The sequence below is a fragment of the Hyperoodon ampullatus genome (genome assembly GCF_949752795.1).
Source record: "Hyperoodon ampullatus genome assembly, chromosome: 17".
Classification (NCBI taxonomy): Eukaryota; Metazoa; Chordata; class Mammalia; order Artiodactyla; family Ziphiidae; genus Hyperoodon; species Hyperoodon ampullatus.
The window spans coordinates 14,818,564-14,839,470 of record NC_136930.1 but is presented as its reverse complement, the minus strand read 5'-3'; the positions used below and the strand labels follow the sequence as shown (position 1 = coordinate 14,839,470).

At 36.3% G+C, this 20,907-nt stretch overlaps 1 protein-coding gene across 1 annotated transcript; it reads left to right on the top strand.

The window, feature by feature from the left end:
- Positions 1 to 388: 388 nt before the first annotated feature.
- On the top strand, positions 389 to 20,107 carry TRAM1 (translocation associated membrane protein 1). The gene is made up of 9 exons (XM_079722606.1): positions 389 to 506; positions 622 to 738; positions 2,136 to 2,194; positions 3,874 to 3,958; positions 10,275 to 10,345; positions 10,452 to 10,556; positions 11,587 to 11,730; positions 12,082 to 12,242; positions 18,533 to 20,107. Exons 1-9 carry the CDS (start codon positions 456 to 458, stop codon positions 18,604 to 18,606), a joined length of 867 nt encoding a protein of 288 aa, XP_079578732.1. The 5' UTR covers positions 389 to 455; the 3' UTR covers positions 18,607 to 20,107.
- The last annotated feature ends 800 nt before the right edge of the window (positions 20,108 to 20,907 follow it).

Genomic DNA, 20,907 nt, shown 5'->3' with positions numbered 1-20,907 from the left:
ACAGGCAAATGGGCTAAGTATAACTTTAATACAACCTAAGTATAATCTAACCCCTATCTCTGGGGTAATATCAATTTTACAGTCCTCAAGGATCTTAATGTGGCCTCCGCTTCCCTGTTCTCTGGTCTTTAATGGCTGTAACTAACATGTGTCAAGTCTTTGTAAATAATTTCTGAAGCTTTAGACTTCTAGATAGTCTCCTCAGTTTTCATTGTTCCTAAGACTGAAGGTGTCCAAAAGCAAATTACCATGATGTTTCTGTAAACTTACTTATTAGGTTAGTCTTCTCTTGTTTGTTTCCATAACTATGTTGTACTTAAGTGCTGTTTTTATAATCTTATGTATATTTTTGTGTATGTGTGTCCTGTCCTTTTTGACCTTCAGAAGAACAAGCTACTGAATCAGCGTTCCTTTATTACTATGGTATCAAAGATTTGGCTACAGTTTTCTTCTACATGCTAGTGGCGATAATTATTCATGCCATAATTCAAGAATATGTGTTGGATGTAAGTATGCAATCTTAGAAATCTATACTTTGTAAAATACTAGCTCTCCATACTATGATAGTCATATTAAATATATTTTATAATCTTAATTATTAACGATTGTTTTTATTTTTAGAAAATTAACAGGCGGATGCACTTTTCCAAAACGAAACACAGCAAGTTTAATGAATCTGGTCAGCTGAGTGCCTTCTACCTATTTTCTTGTGTTTGGGGCACATTCATTCTCATATCTGTAAGTATGTACTGTGCTGAAATTCTTCTCTCAAAGTATTTAATTATATACCCAGAACAGAAATTGATGTCCTATTTTTAATGCTCATAAGCAAACCCTGAACCTTAGAAAAATTCCTTGTCTCTTGTTCTTCTTATCTAAGATTAGGAGTTCTGCTATTGAACTAGTATAAATCAAGTTTCATCAGTAAGCTTCTCTTTTAGTTAGTTTTTATACAGCAAAAATTGCCAACTATGTTTAATGTTTCAGAAAGCCGTACTCATTTTTAGTCGATCTGAGTGTTGTCTTCATATCTTGTAGTCATTTGCAGGTATCTCTGTATTAGCAAAAAGGCTAAGTTATCAGTGATACTTTCACTGGGTTACATGAGTTGTAGTGTTTCCAGTCATTTCGTTCTTTAAAAACAGTCCAGGTATTTTCTGAGCAAATTAAAATATTGATTAACTTTTTATTAAGGCTATCTAAACCTTTAAGTGTACCATTCTAACTAATGAGGGGGAAGAGAATATCTAATATTAGTAATATTAGTCCTTTAAGTTTATATGAACCCCAGAGTTCACATATTTTGAGTTTGTCAGGACACAGTGGTTTTTTTTAATCGCTATGTTAGAGATGAATAAATAGGTAAAGTGAATTTTCCAGGGTATGACACTTATGGTTGGAGATAGACTAAAACTCAGCCTTTCCAGTCCAGTGCTTGTTCCTTTGTAAACTGCTGCTTTAATGATACTTTATAGATACATTAAAATTCAGCTTAAAATCTTTCTTACACATTAAAAATTTTTTTTATTGTTGATGTACAAAAGTTCCATCTTATACATTTTTTAAAAAACGTAAAGGTGTTAAACTTCCGTGGGAAAATATTAAGGATAAGTTTCTTCAGGTTTTTTTTTTAATATACATATGCAGTAATTCTCACTAAATAGATCTGGTTATCTAAGAAAAAGACATGGTTCTTATGTGGACATAACCCTGTAAAACTTGGCAACACCTTGATCTTCTGTCTCCTGTCAGGTGCCACCTCTTTCTGAACCTTTTGCTTGATTACCCAGGACAGAATTCACCCCTCCAGTGGCTGTTGTAACTCTGTTATGTGCCATCACTGTTTTTTGGTTGTGTTATGTTTTTTTGCATACGTGTCTTTTTTACTCTACTGGACTGAAGGAATTTCGAAAGCCGGGAATTGTGTCTTATTTGACTTCAGGTTACTCATATTGATTTTCACTTCACTAAAGTAAGCAGTTCGACTGAATGGAAAATAACTAAAACATCTAAAAGGTTGGACTTCAGTGGAACTTGAGGTGGAGAGATGTAAATGTGTAAGGAATGAAAATACTGTCTTATTTTCTAAGATGTTTCCATGCTCATTAAGCTAATTTTTGTATCTTCTCTCTTAGGAAAACTATATCTCAGACCCAACTATCTTGTGGAGAGCTTATCCCCATAACCTGATGACGTAAGTCATTTTCAGCAGGTTTGTCTTAGTTAAGGACCATGGTCATGTCACTTTTAAGCAGGATTTGTTCCTGTTATTCTCTTTAGGACCTTAGGGAAATTCGTACAATAGATATGTCTTTGGCAGTCTCACTGCCATAAGGACAAAAAATTCCTGTGTGCTTTTTTCATGTATATAATCTTTTCAGCATGTTTGTTACCTTGAGAAAACTGATTTTTAACAGTAATCCTAATTTAGTCCTCTGTCTTCCCTTTCTTTTCCCTAACCCTTCTCCTCGTCACTGCTCCATCTTCTACATTCTTCGGCTCCTTTTCTTTGCCCCAGTCTCTTTTCACTCCTTCCATTTCTTACTCTCTTACACTATAAGCTTGAGGGTAGGGACTGTTTCTTTTTTATTTTTCTGGCCCCCAGGGTTTCTGTATAGTGCTGTAAGAAGCTCAGGGGTTGCAAAGTCAGCCAGCTAAGTTATTCATTCTTCAAGCCCAGCTCTAGAACATCTGTTCCATATTTTCCTTGCTCCTTTAGCCTATATTGGCTTCTGCTCTCCTGAGTTTGTCATTTTGGCGTGCAGTATTTTATGTTTATCTATGCATTGTCTTGGCTGTTCTGTAGTTGTCTCATTTATGTAAGTCTTAAACTGTGCCCATGCCCACCAAGGCTATATGTACCTTGACAGCAAGAAGAACTGTCTCTTTTTATATCCTTTGCTGTGCCAGGCTGTAGGTGCTTATCAGGTAGAAAGTAGTCAATAAATGTGTTGTGATGTGAGGATTGGTGAAAAAGTATGAAGGGAATAACATGACCCTGCAATAGTACCATACTCTGCTGAGCCATTCTGACTTTGAAAAGTTGTTAATTCGATACACTTTGGTAAACTGGAGATATAAACATCATATTTATGTGGGACTGTGTCTTCTCCCCCTCCCCACCCCCCTGGAATTACTCAGATTGGCTTTGTGTTTTCTGCTTTAGACCTCTGGAGGGGAGGGGGAGGGAGAGCAGAGAGAAAGCGCAAGATCTGGAGGGGTGTGATGTGAGGAGGAGACTGGATTCTAGACTGAATATGATTCGTCTCCTGGCGAGTCCGTCAGTGCCTCATTCTTCTCTGGAATCCTGGTTTGCCTCCATTTATTGGGGGCTCTCAGTGTCGCAACCTGGTAGAGTTACCATATTTCCCTAAGAAAAAATCCAGGGATTGTTTGAGATTGGGATTATCCTGGTTTCAGGTGCTGGTTGATCTGTGCACCTTCACTTTTCTATCCATCTTGTTTGCCCTTCCCACTTCCTTTTTGACGAAACCTTACCGATCTGTGATTTGATTCCCTTAGAGTCATGGTCCGTATGTCTTCAGTAGCTGACAGGCATACTCCTCAGTATTAAGTAACTACTAGACAAGGGGCTCTGTTTCCTCGCAGCTCGCTTGCATGTTCACAGTGTTCTGCAGATGATGTCTCTGCTTCTGCTGTTTAATCCAGAGGAGCTGACTGATGCCGGGGGGCCGGGGGGCCGGGGGAAGTGGCTGTTGGAGAGTACGGTCCGTGGAGTATCGTGAGGGGACCTGAAGTGATAACACAAAGGTGGCTGCTTAGTACATCCTGATTTCCAGTGTTTGTTTGTACTTTATTCTTTAAAAATGGTATGCTTTAAAAGGTATTTTTTACTTTCTTGTGTTGGTACAGATTTCAAATGAAGTTTTTCTACATATCACAGTTGGCATACTGGTTTCATGCTTTTCCTGAACTCTACTTCCAGAAAACCAAAAAAGTAAGCAGGGGTTTTATAATTTTAAAAATTGTCTTTTGCCTTTTTTTTGCCTTTTTTGGAAGTCTTTTTAAAATTATTTCCTCATGTCTCTAACCTCCCTCTCACCTCAACTCTCCCCCAACTATTCTCTCACCTCTCTCCTTTCCACAGAGACTAAGTATCCTTAAGTATTTATTGAAGAAAGCGTCAGTCATTTTAACTTACAGGGGGATTTTACATTTGACATGTTAGTTTCTCATTTTAAAATTATGTTAGTGGTAATTTAAAATAATTTAAACAAATTTTGCAATGTAATGTTAGTTTTGTGTTACTGATATCCTTAGCAGTTTCACAAGCGAGATCAAAAGGATTAATTAGATTATTGTACAACCAAATGGTACTGTGTATAAGTCCCAAAGAAAAACTCAGTATCGAGAAAAGTAAACCATAGTTAAATATTCACCTTGAATTTTTTCCTGGTGAACTAAGTGGGAAAGATGTTGGTTTGTTTTGTTTGAACAATGAGTAAACCACTGGAGCACTACAGTAGCCTCCTGTGTAGTTTTGCCCTCAGTACTTCTGAAGTCAGGCTTCTGTGATGTCACAAAGTCAACTTTATTTCCTTTATTTAACTCTTTCTCCTCTAAGAACTCTACTAGCTCCCTGTTGCTTTAAACTAAAATAAAGCTGCTCACCTGTGCTCTGAGGGTTTCTCCTGTCTGTGCCCCCTCCCCTGGTCCCTTTTTCTTCCACTCTCTCCTTAGGCCTCATTCACACTGACATTCTCTAGTTTTATAATCCCAACACATCAGTTCTTTTTTCTGGAATACCTTTTCCCTCTGATAAATTAATCAGGCACTTTAGTTCTCTTTTTTGGGGCGAGATTGTTTAAATATTCCTATATATGAACTGATACGTGGGTGGGGCTGTGGATAAAAGAAGTCTGATCGTGAGTTAACAACCACGGAGTTGGGCGATAGGTACCTGGGGATTCGTTATACTGTCTGTGTGTTGTATGTATTTCACATTTTTCCACGTTTAAAACACTTGTTAAAATCCCCTTACTTTGAGAAGCTTTCCAAAATAGCAGAGCAACCAACCCATCCAGCAACCATCTTTCCTCTGCCTTCTCAAAAGCCACAAACACTTATTTCTATATATACTCTAAATAGTTAATTCATGAGTATAGGCACTTGATTTATTATTGTGTTGTCTGTGACTTTTCGTATCGCGTGTCTGTCATCATTGATGTTGTTGTCTGCCACGATTAGAAAACACCACCAAATTAGGCCATGTAAAGTACACTGTTTTTCTAGTTAAGTTGATTGTAAGGGTTAGGATGAAGGTGCATAAAACCTTTGACTTAGAACTGTCTTAAGGTAAAATTCTTAGGCTCACAGCTTCCAGTAACGCTTGCATGTTCAGTAAGCACCTACTGGGAACCATACATGTCCCATAGCTGCACTGTCCAAATTAGTAGCCACAAGGCACATTTAAATTAACTAAGCAAAAACAAAATTCACTTTCTTCTCTTTTTTTTGCGGTACGCGGGCCTCTCACTGTTGGGGCCTCTCCCGTTGCGGAGCACAGGCTCCGGACGCGCAGGCTCAGCGGCCATGGCTCACGGGCCCAGCCGCTCCGCAGCATGTGGGATCTTCCCAGACCAGGGCACAAACCCGTGTCCCCTGCATCGGCAGGCGGACTCTCAACCACTGCACCACCAGGGAAGCCCTCAAAATTCACTTTCTTGGTCACACTAGCCCGATTACAAGTGCCCATTCACCACATGTTGCTTCACTGTCTGCCATCTTGGATCAGAGACAGAGAACATGTCCATCATTACAGAAGGTTCTGCAAAGCACTGCTGAGACTCTCATAGTTCCTGGATGTCTTAGTACCATGGTTCCAATAGTTAAAGCTTTCTTCCTGTACTTTTTATACCTGTGGACATAATACCTCTGGGTTTCATTATTAATTCATATGTCTATATCTTGTTCATTGACCATGTAAGTAGAGAGGGACATTTCAAAGTAATTGTTCATTTTCATTCTCAAAGCTCTTTTCTTATCAATTCCTGCCAGATGGCATTTCTCCAGAAATGCAATCTAATTTTTATGGAATAATTTGCATAACTTAGAATTTAACTGAAACTATTTTTAACACCTACATATGACAGTCGAAAGTAACTGTTGCAAGTAATTAACATAATTTGAAAGTAACAGCTGCATATGTGTTAAACAGTTTTTAAAATTTACTCTATAAAAATTGTTTTTGGAAGAACTCTTTACTGGAAAAAACCAGTACATTGATTGTTTTGAACCGATCCTACAGAGAAATGAAGAAAGGAACACAGTAGCAGTTCAAGATACGTGTAGTCACAAATAACTCAGTTTCTTTTAGGAAGGATATTATAACTATATGTAATATGTATGTTTCAATACAAATAGTCCTCTCTTTCTGCCCATAAGAGGATTCAAAATGTAATTTTTTAGCCAACTTGAATATATGAAGTTTCAAGGAAGTGTGGATGAAATAGCCAAATGTTTTATTTCTAATATCAGTTTTTTTGGTTTAATTATCCATACATATAATTGTATATCATATAAAGTATATTAAATTAGAAAAATGCTTTCTCCTACTTCATGAGGGTTATGTTCACCCTTCAACTTTGTTGTTAACATCTGTCCTTCATCACTCGAGCTACTCTTTGACTCATCTAAGTCAGTTTTTCCAGAGTACATCATTACCTCTGTCTTACTTATTCCTCCACTAGACCTCTCTAAGCATTTAGAAGTGACATTGATTGAGGTTTCTCAGGCTATGTATCTTACCCAAACATTTATCTGTTGTTCAGAATAAAGTAATTGATACAGATCTCTGTAGTATGAGAGCTTTGAAAAAATTTACATATGAGACAGCTGCATCTGTTGTTTAGGGGCAAATCTGTGCCTTATATTTGGGCATATATGTGATATTCAGTTTAAAGTTAATTTTTCAGTACAGTGTAGTTAAGAAAAGCATTTTCTTTAAAAAACAGAAGTTTACTAAAGTATATGGCTGACCTTTTTAATAAAAACATGTTGGAATAACAACTGAAAATGTCACCTGAAGTTATTTATAATTTTAGAATTTGTTTTGATTTAAGTGTACTATGTTTATTAGATTTTCCATGAAAAATGAAGCTATCAGAATTTTAAGTCATCACTCTATGACTTCATCCTTATATAAATTACTTGAACGTTAGCATTAAAGATAGATATGAACTTGGCAATGCTTTTCTAATAACTCAGTTTCATTATATATCTTTTTCATTCAAGTATAAAAAAAGTTTGCTAATCTTTAAACAAACAAACACACAAAACCTCATTTCTGGCTCCTGGTAACAAAATCATAGGATGATGTGTGAAAATGTCTTGAAAAACCAAAATAGCCTTTTCTCAGCCGTGTTTATATTCATCTAGACTCTAGATTCTAGAACAGTGATGAACTGCCCGTGGATGGCTTACTGACTCCCTAATTGAAATCTGACGTGGCCTGTGAACTGATATGTGCCAACATTTCACCCAGCCTTCTCTGTTCTCCCTGAGCCCCAGGGAAACGTGTAGGCCCCAGAGACCCTGGTGCTGGGCAAGGTCTTTACTGTTGGCCATAGACATGTAAGTCCCAGAGGGGCTGTAACCCCATGAGGATTGAAGAATGTCAGAGGAGTCTGGCCTAGAACAGGACTGCTGAAAGCAGCCATTTTCTGAATGAAATCTAGATAAAATTTCTCATTTTAACAGTCACGCTACATCATGCACATTACCTTTGTATTGTTACTATGGGAATGCCTTTAGCTCACGTTCTCCACCACTTCTTGTGGGCTCTTCCCTGTCACTCGTTTATTTTGACACACTGTCTCTGGTTAGGCTTTGAGTATGCAAACATTGCTTTAGAGACACTGGTTAGTTTGTATAAGGCTGAAGTTGCTGTTACTTAGAAAAAGGATTCTTAATACTCCATCCTTTTGAAAGTTGAAGAGACTATTGTAAAAGCTCTTGCTAGGCATTTGATGGTTGTGAAGATGGAAGCTGTGATGGTAGTTTACTTTCCATTATTGACTCATCTGGTCTGCTATCAGAAAGGCAGGGCTGAAATGCAAAGTTGAACCTGAATTTAGGGAAGAAGCTCTGGATTTTTCTTTACCTAATGGCAAGCACAGCCTTGCCTCACTTAATTAGATTGAGATTTAAGGACAAGAAATATAAAAGAAATGGAATGGCTTTTTGAAATGTAGTGTGTTTGTAATTCATAATAGTGGTTTTTTTTGGTCAGAGGAGAAAAGATAGGCATCTTATGTTCTCTGCTAAATGGCGTATTTTTAAAACTTATTTGTGTTTCTTCTTAAAAAAAAAAAATATTTTTTTAATCCTCCCGAGCAGTTACACTGCTCTGGTTTTTCCAGCAGTTATTCCAGCAAATTAGTTTTTTACATCGATTTACACAAGCTATTATGTAGTAAAATGAGTTTAGTGTTCAATCACCAATTAAAAAACAAAAAAGCTTTTATTATAAGTATTGGGGGTCCCCCTAGTGTTTGTTTTCCCCTCAGAAATTTGGAGCATTGTTTAACACATCTGAAGGAAGGAATATGGCAGTATTTCCCATACGTAGTCACTTATATGCCACCTTGCTGCAACTTAAAATGTTTTATTTAAAATTATAATGAAAGTTTGTTTTCTTGTATACTATCTAAAATCATTTTGTGCGGTGCCAGTGATATACACACCACGTAGCATATCAAATTGCCGTTATAACCCTACAGCTGAGCTGGTCTGAAATGACTATAAGAGAATGAAGAGGCTTTCTTGTGGTTGAACTTCACCATGTTGTCTCAACACCTTTCTCCCTCTCTCCTTTGGTAAGGAGAAGTAGTTCATTGGAAGTTTGAAAATTATGTGGAGAGAATCTTCAGACAGCCTATTTTCAGAGATACTTCTCTCTCCAGTTGGAAACTCCACTGTAAACTAGGTATTATGTCTTGGGAGTTTTCCCCGAGAGACCCAAAGTGTAGGACTCTATATAGTTCTAGTCAACTGTTGTATGTTCTACCTTTCTAGCACTTGATCTTTGTAGCATTCTTACTAGAAAAGAGTTTTTAGTTTCAAAACTATACTTGTAAACTCTACTCTTTCTCAGAAGATTTGGTCAAGTAACTCCCTACTTGAAATGTAAGTGGCAAAAAGAAGACCAATAGAGACCTGTGCTCAACTCTATTATATGCCAGAGATGAGTCTAGTGAGGTTCCAGATGAATGCAGCTCAGTCGGCCAACATCAACCACCATTTTAGTGATTTTAATTAGAGCTGCAGTACATGAATAGTACTAACCAGGCTAATAGAGCCTTATAATATATATGTGCCAGGCTAATAGAGACATACATATATCTATATATGCGGTAAACTGCCAAAAAAAGAGAGAGCAGAAATGAGAGGTACAGGCATTTCATAAATTAACAAGTGTTCACTGGGCCTATCACTGTTCATATTTTGCAAACATTTTTTACTGCAACCCAAGATGAAAAACCAGAGTTTATATCATAATTCTGTGTGTGTGTGTGTGTGTGTGTGTAAAATCTGGATTAAGATTTTCATGAAACAATGCAATGTGCTATACACTCTAGCATTTTTTATTCTATTTCGTATTTCAGAACATGTTAGAGTGACCCCCTAAATCGATTTCATGATTCACTTGACTTATGTCTTTGAAAACCACTGTTTCTAGGATAACTAGGTCACTAGGGACTGTGGAAGAAAAAAAGAGAGCAAAAGTAAAATCTGAATACCTGGCTTACAGGTTATTAAGAGGAGAAAGAATATACAAATAGATGGTATCCTAAGTGAGAAGATAAATTTTAACCTTCGATTCTAATGACCTGACTGACAATGCAATGAAAGAGACTAAAAGCATGAGCTAAACAATGTGAATACTATTTAGGTAAACAAAAGCACCTCTGCTGGTATAAACATAGCAATTTTAATAGTACAAGGACATTATGGTTATTAATATTGTGTCATTTAATAAATGTTTATTATAAAAGGAACCACTCAGTACTGAAAGGGATTTGGAGTTCATCTGATTCAGGCAAACCCAGCTGTTACTCACATTTAGATGAGTAGCTGAAGCCAGGAGAGGTTAAAGAACTGCGGCTAATTGGGGTGAACATTCAGGAAGGGTGCTGGGCAGAGTGGCCTTCAAGTCTTCCTCTGTGACAGTGCATTTTCACTCTGCCACAGTGCTCCCAAGAACAGAACTGCTTCCCCATGTTTTAATCTACTGTGCAATTTTCTGTTTACAGGAAGATATTCCTCGTCAGCTCGTCTACATTGGTCTTTACCTCTTTCACATTGCTGGAGCTTATCTTTTGAAGTGAGTTGGGATTTTTCTTGGGTGTGGATATGGACTGGGCAGATCGTATGCTAATCTGTCTTAATTCATAATTAATCTTTTCATTTTAAATGTGTTTTTTTAACAGCTTGAATCATCTAGGACTTGTTCTTTTGGTGCTGCACTATTTTGTTGAGTTTCTTTTCCACATTTCCCGCCTGTTTTATTTTAGTGATGAAAAGTATCAGAAAGGGTAAGTTGTAGAGCCGTTCTATTTCTTGTGTAATTAAAGTCAGTGCCTGTGTTGTCAAGGACCATACTATTGGCGATTATATTGTTTTATAACCTGTTAGTAGCAGCTTTAAATAAAATGACCCTGTTTAGCTGTTGATGTTGGTATTTTGTTCTCTAAAATAGAGTCTTTCTTAGCTAGAGAGATACTGTATTGGAACTTGTAATTTTGAGGGTTGAGGGTTTACTTTTCTGATATAACTTCTCCTATCTTGTTTAAGTGCACGTTTTTCTTTTGGAGAAGGAAGAATGAACTTTCAGAAGAAATTGAAATAATAGCTTATAGAGCCTTAAAGATATTAAAATATTTTGATGGGAAAATTGAACTGGAACAGAATTGGAGTGATATGACTTATAAAGAGTGTGAAGCCTTTAACAACAACAACAACAAAAAAGTAAAACTGGGACTCTCATGAGAATTGAGTACATGGCTTTTGTTTTATCCAGCATTTTCCAAACTTGTTCTATATACCAGTAGTTCCGAGAATCATTAATAGTTGTTACACACACACAAAAAAGATCAGCTAAACAAAAAATATCAAACATTTCTTTACTGGACTTCTAGAACCTGAAATAATGCTGATATGTTATATATCTTCAAGAATGTGATATAAGGGCTTCCCTGGTGGCGCAGTGGTTGCGAGTCCGCCTGCCGATGCAGGGGACACGGGTTCGTGCCCCGGTCCGGGAAGGTCCCACATGCTGCGGAGTGGCTGGGCCCGTGAGCCATGGCCGCTGAGCCTGCGCGTCCGGAGCCTATGCTCCGCAACGGGAGAGGCCACAACAATGAGAGGCCACCGTACCGCAAAAAAAAAAAAAAAGAATGTGATATAATATGGAGCATTTCCCTAACGTTTTATTTCAGAATCCTTTTTGCAGAACAATAAGAAATGCTATTTTGATATGCACTTACTTAACAGGAATCTGATTTCTACTAGGATCTTTTCTTATCTTTGCAATTCTGTGAATCTGACTTGTGACATTTTTCTCAGATTTTCTCTGTGGGCAGTTCTGTTTGTGTTGGGAAGACTTCTGACTTTAATTCTTTCGGTACTCACTGTTGGCTTTGGCCTTGCAAGAGCAGAGAATCAGAAGCTGGATTTCAGTACTGGAAACTTCAATGTGTTGGCTGTTAGGTAGAGTTGATTTAATATTTTTCTCACTTTGCACTACTATATAGTATGTATTATCAGTTTACAATATGAATCATCTAAAAATAAAGGGATAAATACAGGGGTTAGGGTAAATATTCATTTGATTTGATTTCATACCTGTTAACGATTTCATGTCCAAACTGAAGTACTAAAGCGTTTATTTAACTTCTGGGATTAATCATTAGCAGGATAATTATTTATTAACATAATCTTGTCAATTTAGTGGGAATTTAGCGCTAAGTTAATCCTGTCAAAGCAGGATAGACTTTGGCTTTATTCAATGGCATTGTTGGGGTGCACTCTAATTTTCTGTTTATTCCTTCATATTCTCAGAATTGCTGTTCTGGCATCCATTTGCATTACCCAAGCATTCATGATGTGGAAGTTCATTAATTTTCAGCTTCGGAGGTGGAGAGAACATTCTACTTTTCAGGCACCAACTGTGAAGAAGAAGCCAACAGTGACTAAAGGCAGGGCTTCTAGAAAAGGAACAGGTTTGTATTCAGTAAGCAATGAAAACCTTCAAGTAGGAAACTTTTTTTTTTTTTAATGTTTGGGGTCTTACTTATAATCTTGTTAAGACTTAAAATCTTATAAAGGAAAGTTTATTCTACTTATTAGCAAAATTAGAAACAAAATCATTTTGCCCCATCCTACAGTTTGTTGGTCAGTTATTCTCCTCAAAAGCTGTCCGCTGAGTTCTCTCTGACAAGTTTTCCAGACTTGATGACTTTGAGCCACTATAGACCAATGTGGACATGGGCAGTTTTAGTGAATAACTAACCTGGAGCGTGATTGTACTTTCAAGCATCTTACTCATATTTAAAAAGCAAAACCTTTTTTCAGCCCCTTCCCATCTGCCCTTTAGTCCCAGGTGGAACACCTTTTTTTTAAATAACTTCTGATTGTTTGATCCTTCATCTTTGAGTCTGCATCTAACCTCTCTTCTCCTTCTGGCTTTTGATTGAAAATGCATTGACAGTGGAGTAATTTTTTTTCAACTTCGAGTGTTAATAGTTGGAACTGTAACACAAGGAGTTCCATTTTAAAATATATATCAACTGTGGTTTGCTCCTTATAAGTCTTTATAGCTGGTAGTTTATGTCCTCCAGTCCTATCCTTATTCAGGCTTGTATCAGCAACTCTTGACCCTTTGCATGTCATATAAATTTTAGTGCATCTTGGTCAGTTTTCACATACACAAATAGCTTCACTGGGGTATTGGATTGATATTACATTGAATCTGTAGATCAGTTGAGGGAGAATTGAGTATATCAACCCATGAACATGATATATACCTCCCACTTATCTAGATTATCTTTAATTTCTCTCAGTAATATTTTTTTTTTTTTTTTTTTTTTTTTTTTTTTTTTGCTGTACGTGGGCCTCTCACTGTTGTGGCCTCTCCCATTGCGGAGCACAGGCTCCGGACGCGCAGGCTCAACGGCCATGGCTCACGGGCCCAACCGCTCCGCGGCATGTGGGATCTTCCCAGACCGGGGCACGAACCCGTGTCCCCTGCATCGGCAGGCGGACTCTCAACCACTGCGCCACCAGGGAAGCCCCTCTCAGTAATATTTTTTAATAACTGCTTTATTGGAATATAATTCACACACCATAAGTTCATCCTTTGAAGTGCACGTTTCAGTGGTTCTTAAGTATATTCACCATTAGCAGTCATTTTCCATTCCCTCCGTTCCCCTGCCCCTGCCAGTCTCTGTAGATTAGCCTTTTCTGGATATTTCCTATCAGTGGAATCATACAGTGTGTGATCTTTTGCAGCTGTTTCTTTCACATAGCATATTTTTAAGATTCATACATGTCGTAGCATGTACTGATACTTCATTCCTCTTTATGGCCAAATAATATACCAGCGTATGGATATACTATGTTTTGTTTATCTGTAAGTTGACTGACAGTTGGGTTGTTTCCACTTTTTTGGCTACTGTGAATGATGCTGTTAACATTCACGCACAAGTTTTTGTTTGAACGCCTGTTTTTTGCTGTTGGGATATATAACTAGGAGTGGAATTGCTGGGTCATATGATAGCTGTATGTTTAATATCCGGTGGGAACTGCTAAACTGTTTTCCAAAGTGCACCATTGTACACCCATTGTTTTGCATGTTGATATCCAGTTGTCCCTGCACCATTTGTTGGAAAGACTAATCTTTATTGAAGTGTCTTGATACTCTTGTTGAAAATCAGTTGATCATAAAAGTAAGAATTTAATATTTCTGGACTCTCTATTCTAGTCTCTTCATCTCTATGTCTATTCTTATGCCCTTGTCTTGATTACTATAGCTTTGTAGTAAGTTTTGAAATCAGGAAATGTGAGTCTACCATTTCTTTTTTTTCATGTTTTGGTTATTCTGGGTGCCTTGCATTTCCATACGAATTTTAGGATCAGCTTGTCAATTCCTGCAGAAAAGCCAGCTGGCCTTTGATATGGATTATCTTGAATCTGTAGATTGCTTTGGGGAGTATGAACATAGACGTCCTTCCATCTTTTAGGGTCTTCTTTAATTTCTTCCAATTAAATTTTATAGTTATCAGTGTATAAGTCTTGCACTTCTTCATTAAATTTATTCCTAAGTATTTTATTCTTTTCAATGCTGTTGTAAATAGAATTGTCTTCTTAATTTCATTTCTGGATTGTTCATTGCCAGTGTATAGAAACACAGTTGATTTTTGCATAATGATCTTGTATCCCACAACATTGTTGTGCTTATTAGGGTTTTTAAATTTTACTTTACTATTTAATTCTAGTACTTTTGTGGATTCCTTTGCATTTTCAGTATACAGGATCATGTCGTTGACAGGTAGAGATAGTTTTACTTTTTCCTCTCCAGTCTGGATGCCTTTTATTTCATTTTCTTGTCAAATTATCCTGGCTAGAACCTCCAGAACAATTTTGAATAGAATTAGTGAGAACAGATATCCTCATATTATTCCTGATCTTAGCAGGAAAACATCTAGCCTTTCACCATTAAGTATGATGTTACCTGTGAGTTTTTCCTAAATGGGCTTTTTCAGGTTGAGAAAGTTTCCTTCTATTCCTACTTTGTTTGTCATTTTTATCATGAAAGGATGTTAGATTTTGTCACGTGCTTTTTCTGCAACGATTGAGATCATCAAATGGTTTGTGTCCTTTTTTCTGTTGATATGATGGATTATATTAATTGATTTTTTAATGTTAAGCCAACAATGCAGTCCTGGGATAAATCTCACTTGGTCATGTATATAATCCTCTTTAGATGATGCTTGATTTGGCTTGCTAGTATTTGGTTGAGGATTTTTACATCTGTATTCATAAAGAATATTGATATGTATTTTTTGGCAATGTATTGATTTTCAAATGTAAATCCAGTCTTGCATTCCTGGCATAAACCCAAGTTGATGATGACAATATATCACTTTTGCTGGATGGGTTTTTTCAATATTTTGTAAAAATAGGATTTTTTGCATCTGTGTTTATGTAAAATATTGGGCTATAGTTAGCCCTTTTCTGGGGTAATATCCTTGTCAGGTTTTGATACGAGTTATGTTGGCTTTATAAAAAGTATTGGGCAGTTTTGTCCTTCTTATAATGCCAGCATTATTTCTTATTTAAATGTTTGGAAGGATTCACCAGTGAAGCTATCCAACCTAGACTCTTCTTTACGGGAAGATTTTTAACTACATGTTCACATTCTTTAGTAGATAATAGGATTATTCAGATTTTCCATTTCTTATTGTTTCTCTTTTGGTAAATTGTGTTTTTCAAGGATTTATCCATTTCATTTAAATTTGCAAAATGTATTGATGTAAAACTATTCATAATATCCACTTATCTTATTAATGCCTGTAGAACAGCAGTGATTCCCATTTTTCATTTCCTGTGTAAGTAGTTTATGCCTTTCTCTTTTCTTCTTCCATCAGCCAAGAACCAACATTTGTCTTCTTTTGCTGATTGTCTCAGTTGTGTCATTGATTTCTGTTCTTGTTTCCCTTTCTTTGGGTTTAATTTGCTGTTTTGTTATTTGTGGTTTACCTTGTGGAAATAAATCATTGATTTTTCATCCCTTCTCATGAATTACTTGCAGTTAAGGTCAAACTTCCCTTTCAGCAGTGCTTTACCCTTATTTCACAGGTTTTGATATATCTCTTTCATTATCATTCAGTTTCAAATATTTTATAATTCCAGTTGTGGTTTCTTCTTTGACCCATGGATTATTTATAAGTAAATTGTGTAGTTTACAAACACTGTATTTGGGCATTTTCTAGGTTTTGGGGGGGTTTTTTCCTACTGATTTCTAGCTTAATTCCACTGTGGTTAAAGAACATACTCTGAATGATTTCAGTTCTTTGAAATTTGTTGATACTTTCATTATGTCTCATTATGTGTTCAATATTGATGAATGTTCCACTTGGACTTCAGAAGGATGTGTATCGTGTGTTTGTTGAGTATTCTGTTCTGTAGGTAGGTGTCAGGTCCATTTGTGATGTCCAGGTTTGTATCTTTACTGACTTGGTGGAAGGAGTTCTGCTTGTTCAGTCAGTTACTGCAAAAGGTATTGACCCATTTCTCCCGGTAGCTTGTAAGTTTTTGCTTTAAATATTGTAGAGATATGTTATAGGTATATCAAAATTCAGGGTTGTTATATAAATCCCTGTGGGATTTGTCCTTTTTCATTGTCACATGTCCCTCTTCATCTCTAGCTTGTCTGAATTTACTCCAGTTCACCGACTATCTTGTGGTAAAGTGTTAGCATGCTCTATCTTTTCCTGTGTTTTTCTACTTTAAACCTTTCTTTGTCCTTAAATATACGTTGTGTCTCTTGTAAGCAGCATGTAATTGGATTTTAATTTTTTTCATCCAGTCTGATGAAATTATCTTTGTTTTTTTGACAGTTATACTATGATGTGCCTGGGTTTGGTTTTCTTTGCATTTATCCTGCTCACTGTTGTGTAGAGCTTCCTGAATCTTGGCTTGGTTTCTTTTGCCATTTTTGGAAAATCCTTCACCATTATTTCTTCAGATACTGCTTCTGCCCCATTCCCTTTCTCCTGTCCTTCAGGGATTCCAGTACATGTGTTAAACCCTTTTACCCTGTCCTTTTATATCTTTTCGTGCTTTCTGCATTTTCCATCCTTTTTTCTCTGAGTTTCAATCTGAGCATTTTTTTCTAGTTCACTCATCTATTCTGTTGTGCCTAATCTGCTATTAAATTTATATTTTTAGTTACTGTATTATCCTGTCCTGAGATTAAAGATTTTTGAGTCCTTGGATGAAATTATCTGTCTTTTCATTTATTTTTATTAATCATTGTTCTTTTAATATCCGTGTGTGACAACTCCAGATCTGGATCACCTGAGGATCTATTTCTGATTTTTTTTTTCTCTTAGTTTTCAGTCATTTTGTCTTGTTTTCTGGCACACCTGATTTTTTTTTTTTTTTTTTTTATGAAATCACTTTTTGTAAAACTTTAATTTCTGAGACATTTAAAAAGTCACACTAAAAGTATCACACTAAAAGTAAAACAAACAAGACTGACAATTTGTAAACAAAGCACTTTGTAAACAAAAATAATTTGCCAGTGCATCCAAACATTATTTTTAAATAAGCAACATTATACCAATTTTTTAAAATTTAAAAAGTCAGTACTGCATGTATCCTCATACTTAAAAAAAAAATTATTGTAAGAATTCTGCCTTTATACACTAAATACTGTGCTAACAATATAGAAAGCCACTTGGGGCTTTCACACGACGATGTAAGCCTGTGTTGTTGGCACATAAGGCAGTTACTGAGGCCACAGGGAGGCCGACTGGTCTCCAGCAAAGCCAGGCAGAAGCCAATGCCCCTAAGATCAGGTTGAATACTGAATATTTTGTGTAAAAGCATGCAGAGGCTCTGGATGAATTAGTAGAAGCTCTGGATCATTCTGTGTCACTGAAGCTGATCTATTTCCAGTTTGTCCTCATTCCTAGGACATCAACTGTTTCTAAGGGCTTTCTTCTCTGGTGGGCCCCAAATTCATATTTTTGTCTCCCTATCATTGTGAGACTTCCCAATTCTCTCTGTAGCTTTATTCTTTGTTAGGAGTTACTTTCTGCTTGATTTTTCTGAGTCTTGCTTGGTGCGTGCACGTTTAGTAGTTGGCACATACCTTGGGGGAGAAATATACTTAGCTGACTTGGTTTTTTCCCAGTGCCTTCAAATAGCCATTTTTGTATTTGCCTTTTGTGGATATTTTTGGAGGGAGGGTTGGTCTGGCATCAGTTATTCCATCATAGCTTGAAGAAGGCGATTATAACACTCTTAAACATAAGAGTTATCATACTAAACACCAATTTTTTAATATGTTGGAAAGAAACATATCCCCAAGAACTTCCCTTGTCTGCTGTCCAGTGTGAAAATGTTCCTTTTTTTCTACCCAAAGTATTGCTCTGCAGACTATTTTATAGTTCTTCTAATTGTTTTTAGAGTTTCTGTCTTCTCTTTTTTTCCTACCTTCAATAGTAGTTACTTTCCTTTTTTAACTGTTTTTTAGTTGAGATGTAGTTGACATATGTAATTACTTTTAATTTGCTGCTTTCAGTTCATTGTGTTTAACATGTTATCAGGTTTTATGGTTGGTTAAATACTAGTAAAGATTAAGCACTAGTAAGTAAGTTTCACCTAAGGGCATAAGAGTATATATTAGGTTTTAAATTTTCTTTTCTGAGGGTACCTTTATGTGTAAAAGATAATATTATTTGCACTTACTTAGAAAGTAATCCTGATTTTTTTCTCTTTTCAGAAAATGGTGTCAATGGAACAGTAACTTCAAATGGAGCAGACCCTCCCCGTAATAGAAAAGAGAAATCTTCATAACGAATTCTAATCTAATGGATTAATGTCCCCAAAGAAATCTGCTTTTTACTATATCTTTCAGCACTAGAGATTTTTTTCTGTTCTTGAAAATACAGTTTGTGCTCTTTGATTCTTGCTACTATTGTTTCATGCATTTTTTAAAGGGCATTTGAGGGGAGGATGATTACTATGAGTGAAAAAAATACTTCAGCTTAGACTAAGCTACCTGCCTTCAAAATAGCTTAGGGACCACCACCATATTTTATTTTATTTTGTTTTTTATCTTTCAGCATTTTTCTAATGATTTGAAGAGAGAACTATTTACAAAAATTCTACATATCAGTGATACAATTTCTTGCTCTCACCAATTTTTTATATTAGCAAGATGGCCTATTCCAGCAAGGCCATATTTTTTAAGTTATCTTTCAGGGCAAAATGGAAATAATATAAAGTTGGATGTCAAACTTTAATATGTTTTCAGTGTTCTCTAATTTTTAGGAATTTTTGTAGCCTTTACACTTGGGAAAAAAGATTTGTAAATTCACCAAAATACTTGTGTGCTTTATTTTATAGTGGTTGTTAATGTTATTTACATCCCCATTTTTTTAAGGGAGAAAAAACATACTTTTGGTTATGGCGTGTGAAGATTTATTGCCATATATATTGAATCAAAATATATTAACATAAAAGTACTTGTGAAGTAAAATTTTTCTTGTGCATTTTCAACACTTGTAAACTGGAAATCAGAAAATTAAATATTTACTATAAAGAAGAAATTTGACCATAGCCCTTTTTGATATGTTTATTAATAATAATTCTTAATGGGGCTTGTCATAAGTTTGATACGCACAGCAGCTTAGAACAATACTGTTTAACCTGAAAACCCTTTTAAAAAATAATGCCTACTTGATTTATATATATAAGAAGATGTCAATATTTGGAAAACATTTAATGCACTAGCCTCAAATTGAAAATTCAGGTGGATAAATAGTCTTAAAAAAGACAGTGCTTTATGTTATAACTGTAGCTTTGGTCCCATCCTTATTTGAGAAACATTTATCTGTATAAAACATATTTTTGGATAAATATATATATATATATTTGTATCTCTATAGAAAGGCTCTAAAAAACATTTGAGTAAAGTATTTGGTTCCCTTTTCTATAATTATCCTTTAAAATCTTTATAGCTCTATTTGGGTTTTTGTCGTCTTTACAGGACATATGTCACTCCTTTCAATGTTCACATTTCGCTCCCCACTTCTCACTTTTGTCACCAGCTAATGTTTGCGCCATTTTTAGTATAAAAGTTGCAGACCTGATAGGTCTGCAGTTTAATCAGTTGCCATGCTGCTAGGAAGTCGTGCTTTCTGTTTCCAGCTGTTTACCCACTTCCTGGAAAAAGTAGTAGCTCTCTGTAGCATCATGGAGTTTCAGTGGAACCAAATCTCTGCCATTAAAAACTGGCATTATATTGAACTATACATTGAGAAATCAATCAGAATAAAAATTTTTACTTTCACAAGCTGTATCTTGGATGTTTTCTTTGTTGTTAGCAAATTTTATGCTATTTTTTAGTGCCTAATCTCATTAAAATGTACACATTGAAAGAGTGTACTTCTGATAAACATTTAGAACAGCCTTTCCTAAAAAGTGTGTTCTACCAAAAAAGATGATTCGTTTCATATATTATTCATGAGGGCAACTGTGTAAAAAAGTGGTTTATAACCAAATTCAGGGGCTATTGAGTTAAACAAACTTAAAGGTGTCTTTTTTACTGCAGGACTAGCCATCCTTTATATGCACAGGTGCTTCCTGAGGCACCTGGAATGACGACAGCGGGGACACAACATGCATTGTCTCCACACTCGTTTGAGGAACCTTCTTTCTATGAAATTACATACAGCATATGCTGTGTGTTCTTGTGTTCTACAGCATACGCTGTGGGTTTGGGGGGTGGGGGGAAGCCCTTGGTATGTAGGTAAAACTTTACAAAACACATATATACACAAGTGTAATTGTCAATAGTAAGCCCTGGACCCCCTCCTCCGAGGAGAGTCTCTACGGGCCCCCCAGATCCTGCAGAGGCTGCTGTCACCCGGCCTCTGGTCAAACTGTGAAGCCTGATGGGAAGCATCATGGTAGGACCATGAGCCAGGACAGCTGTCTTACTGAGTGACCTTGAACTAGTTGCTTTGCCCTTCTGGGGTTTTCCTTCCCTCCATAAAAGGGGGGATATGGCTGTGAGTAGTCCAGGTGGACTATTCTGGAACAAATGTATTAACTACATTCTTCTAAAATTAATCGTACACAGTCCTTAAATTC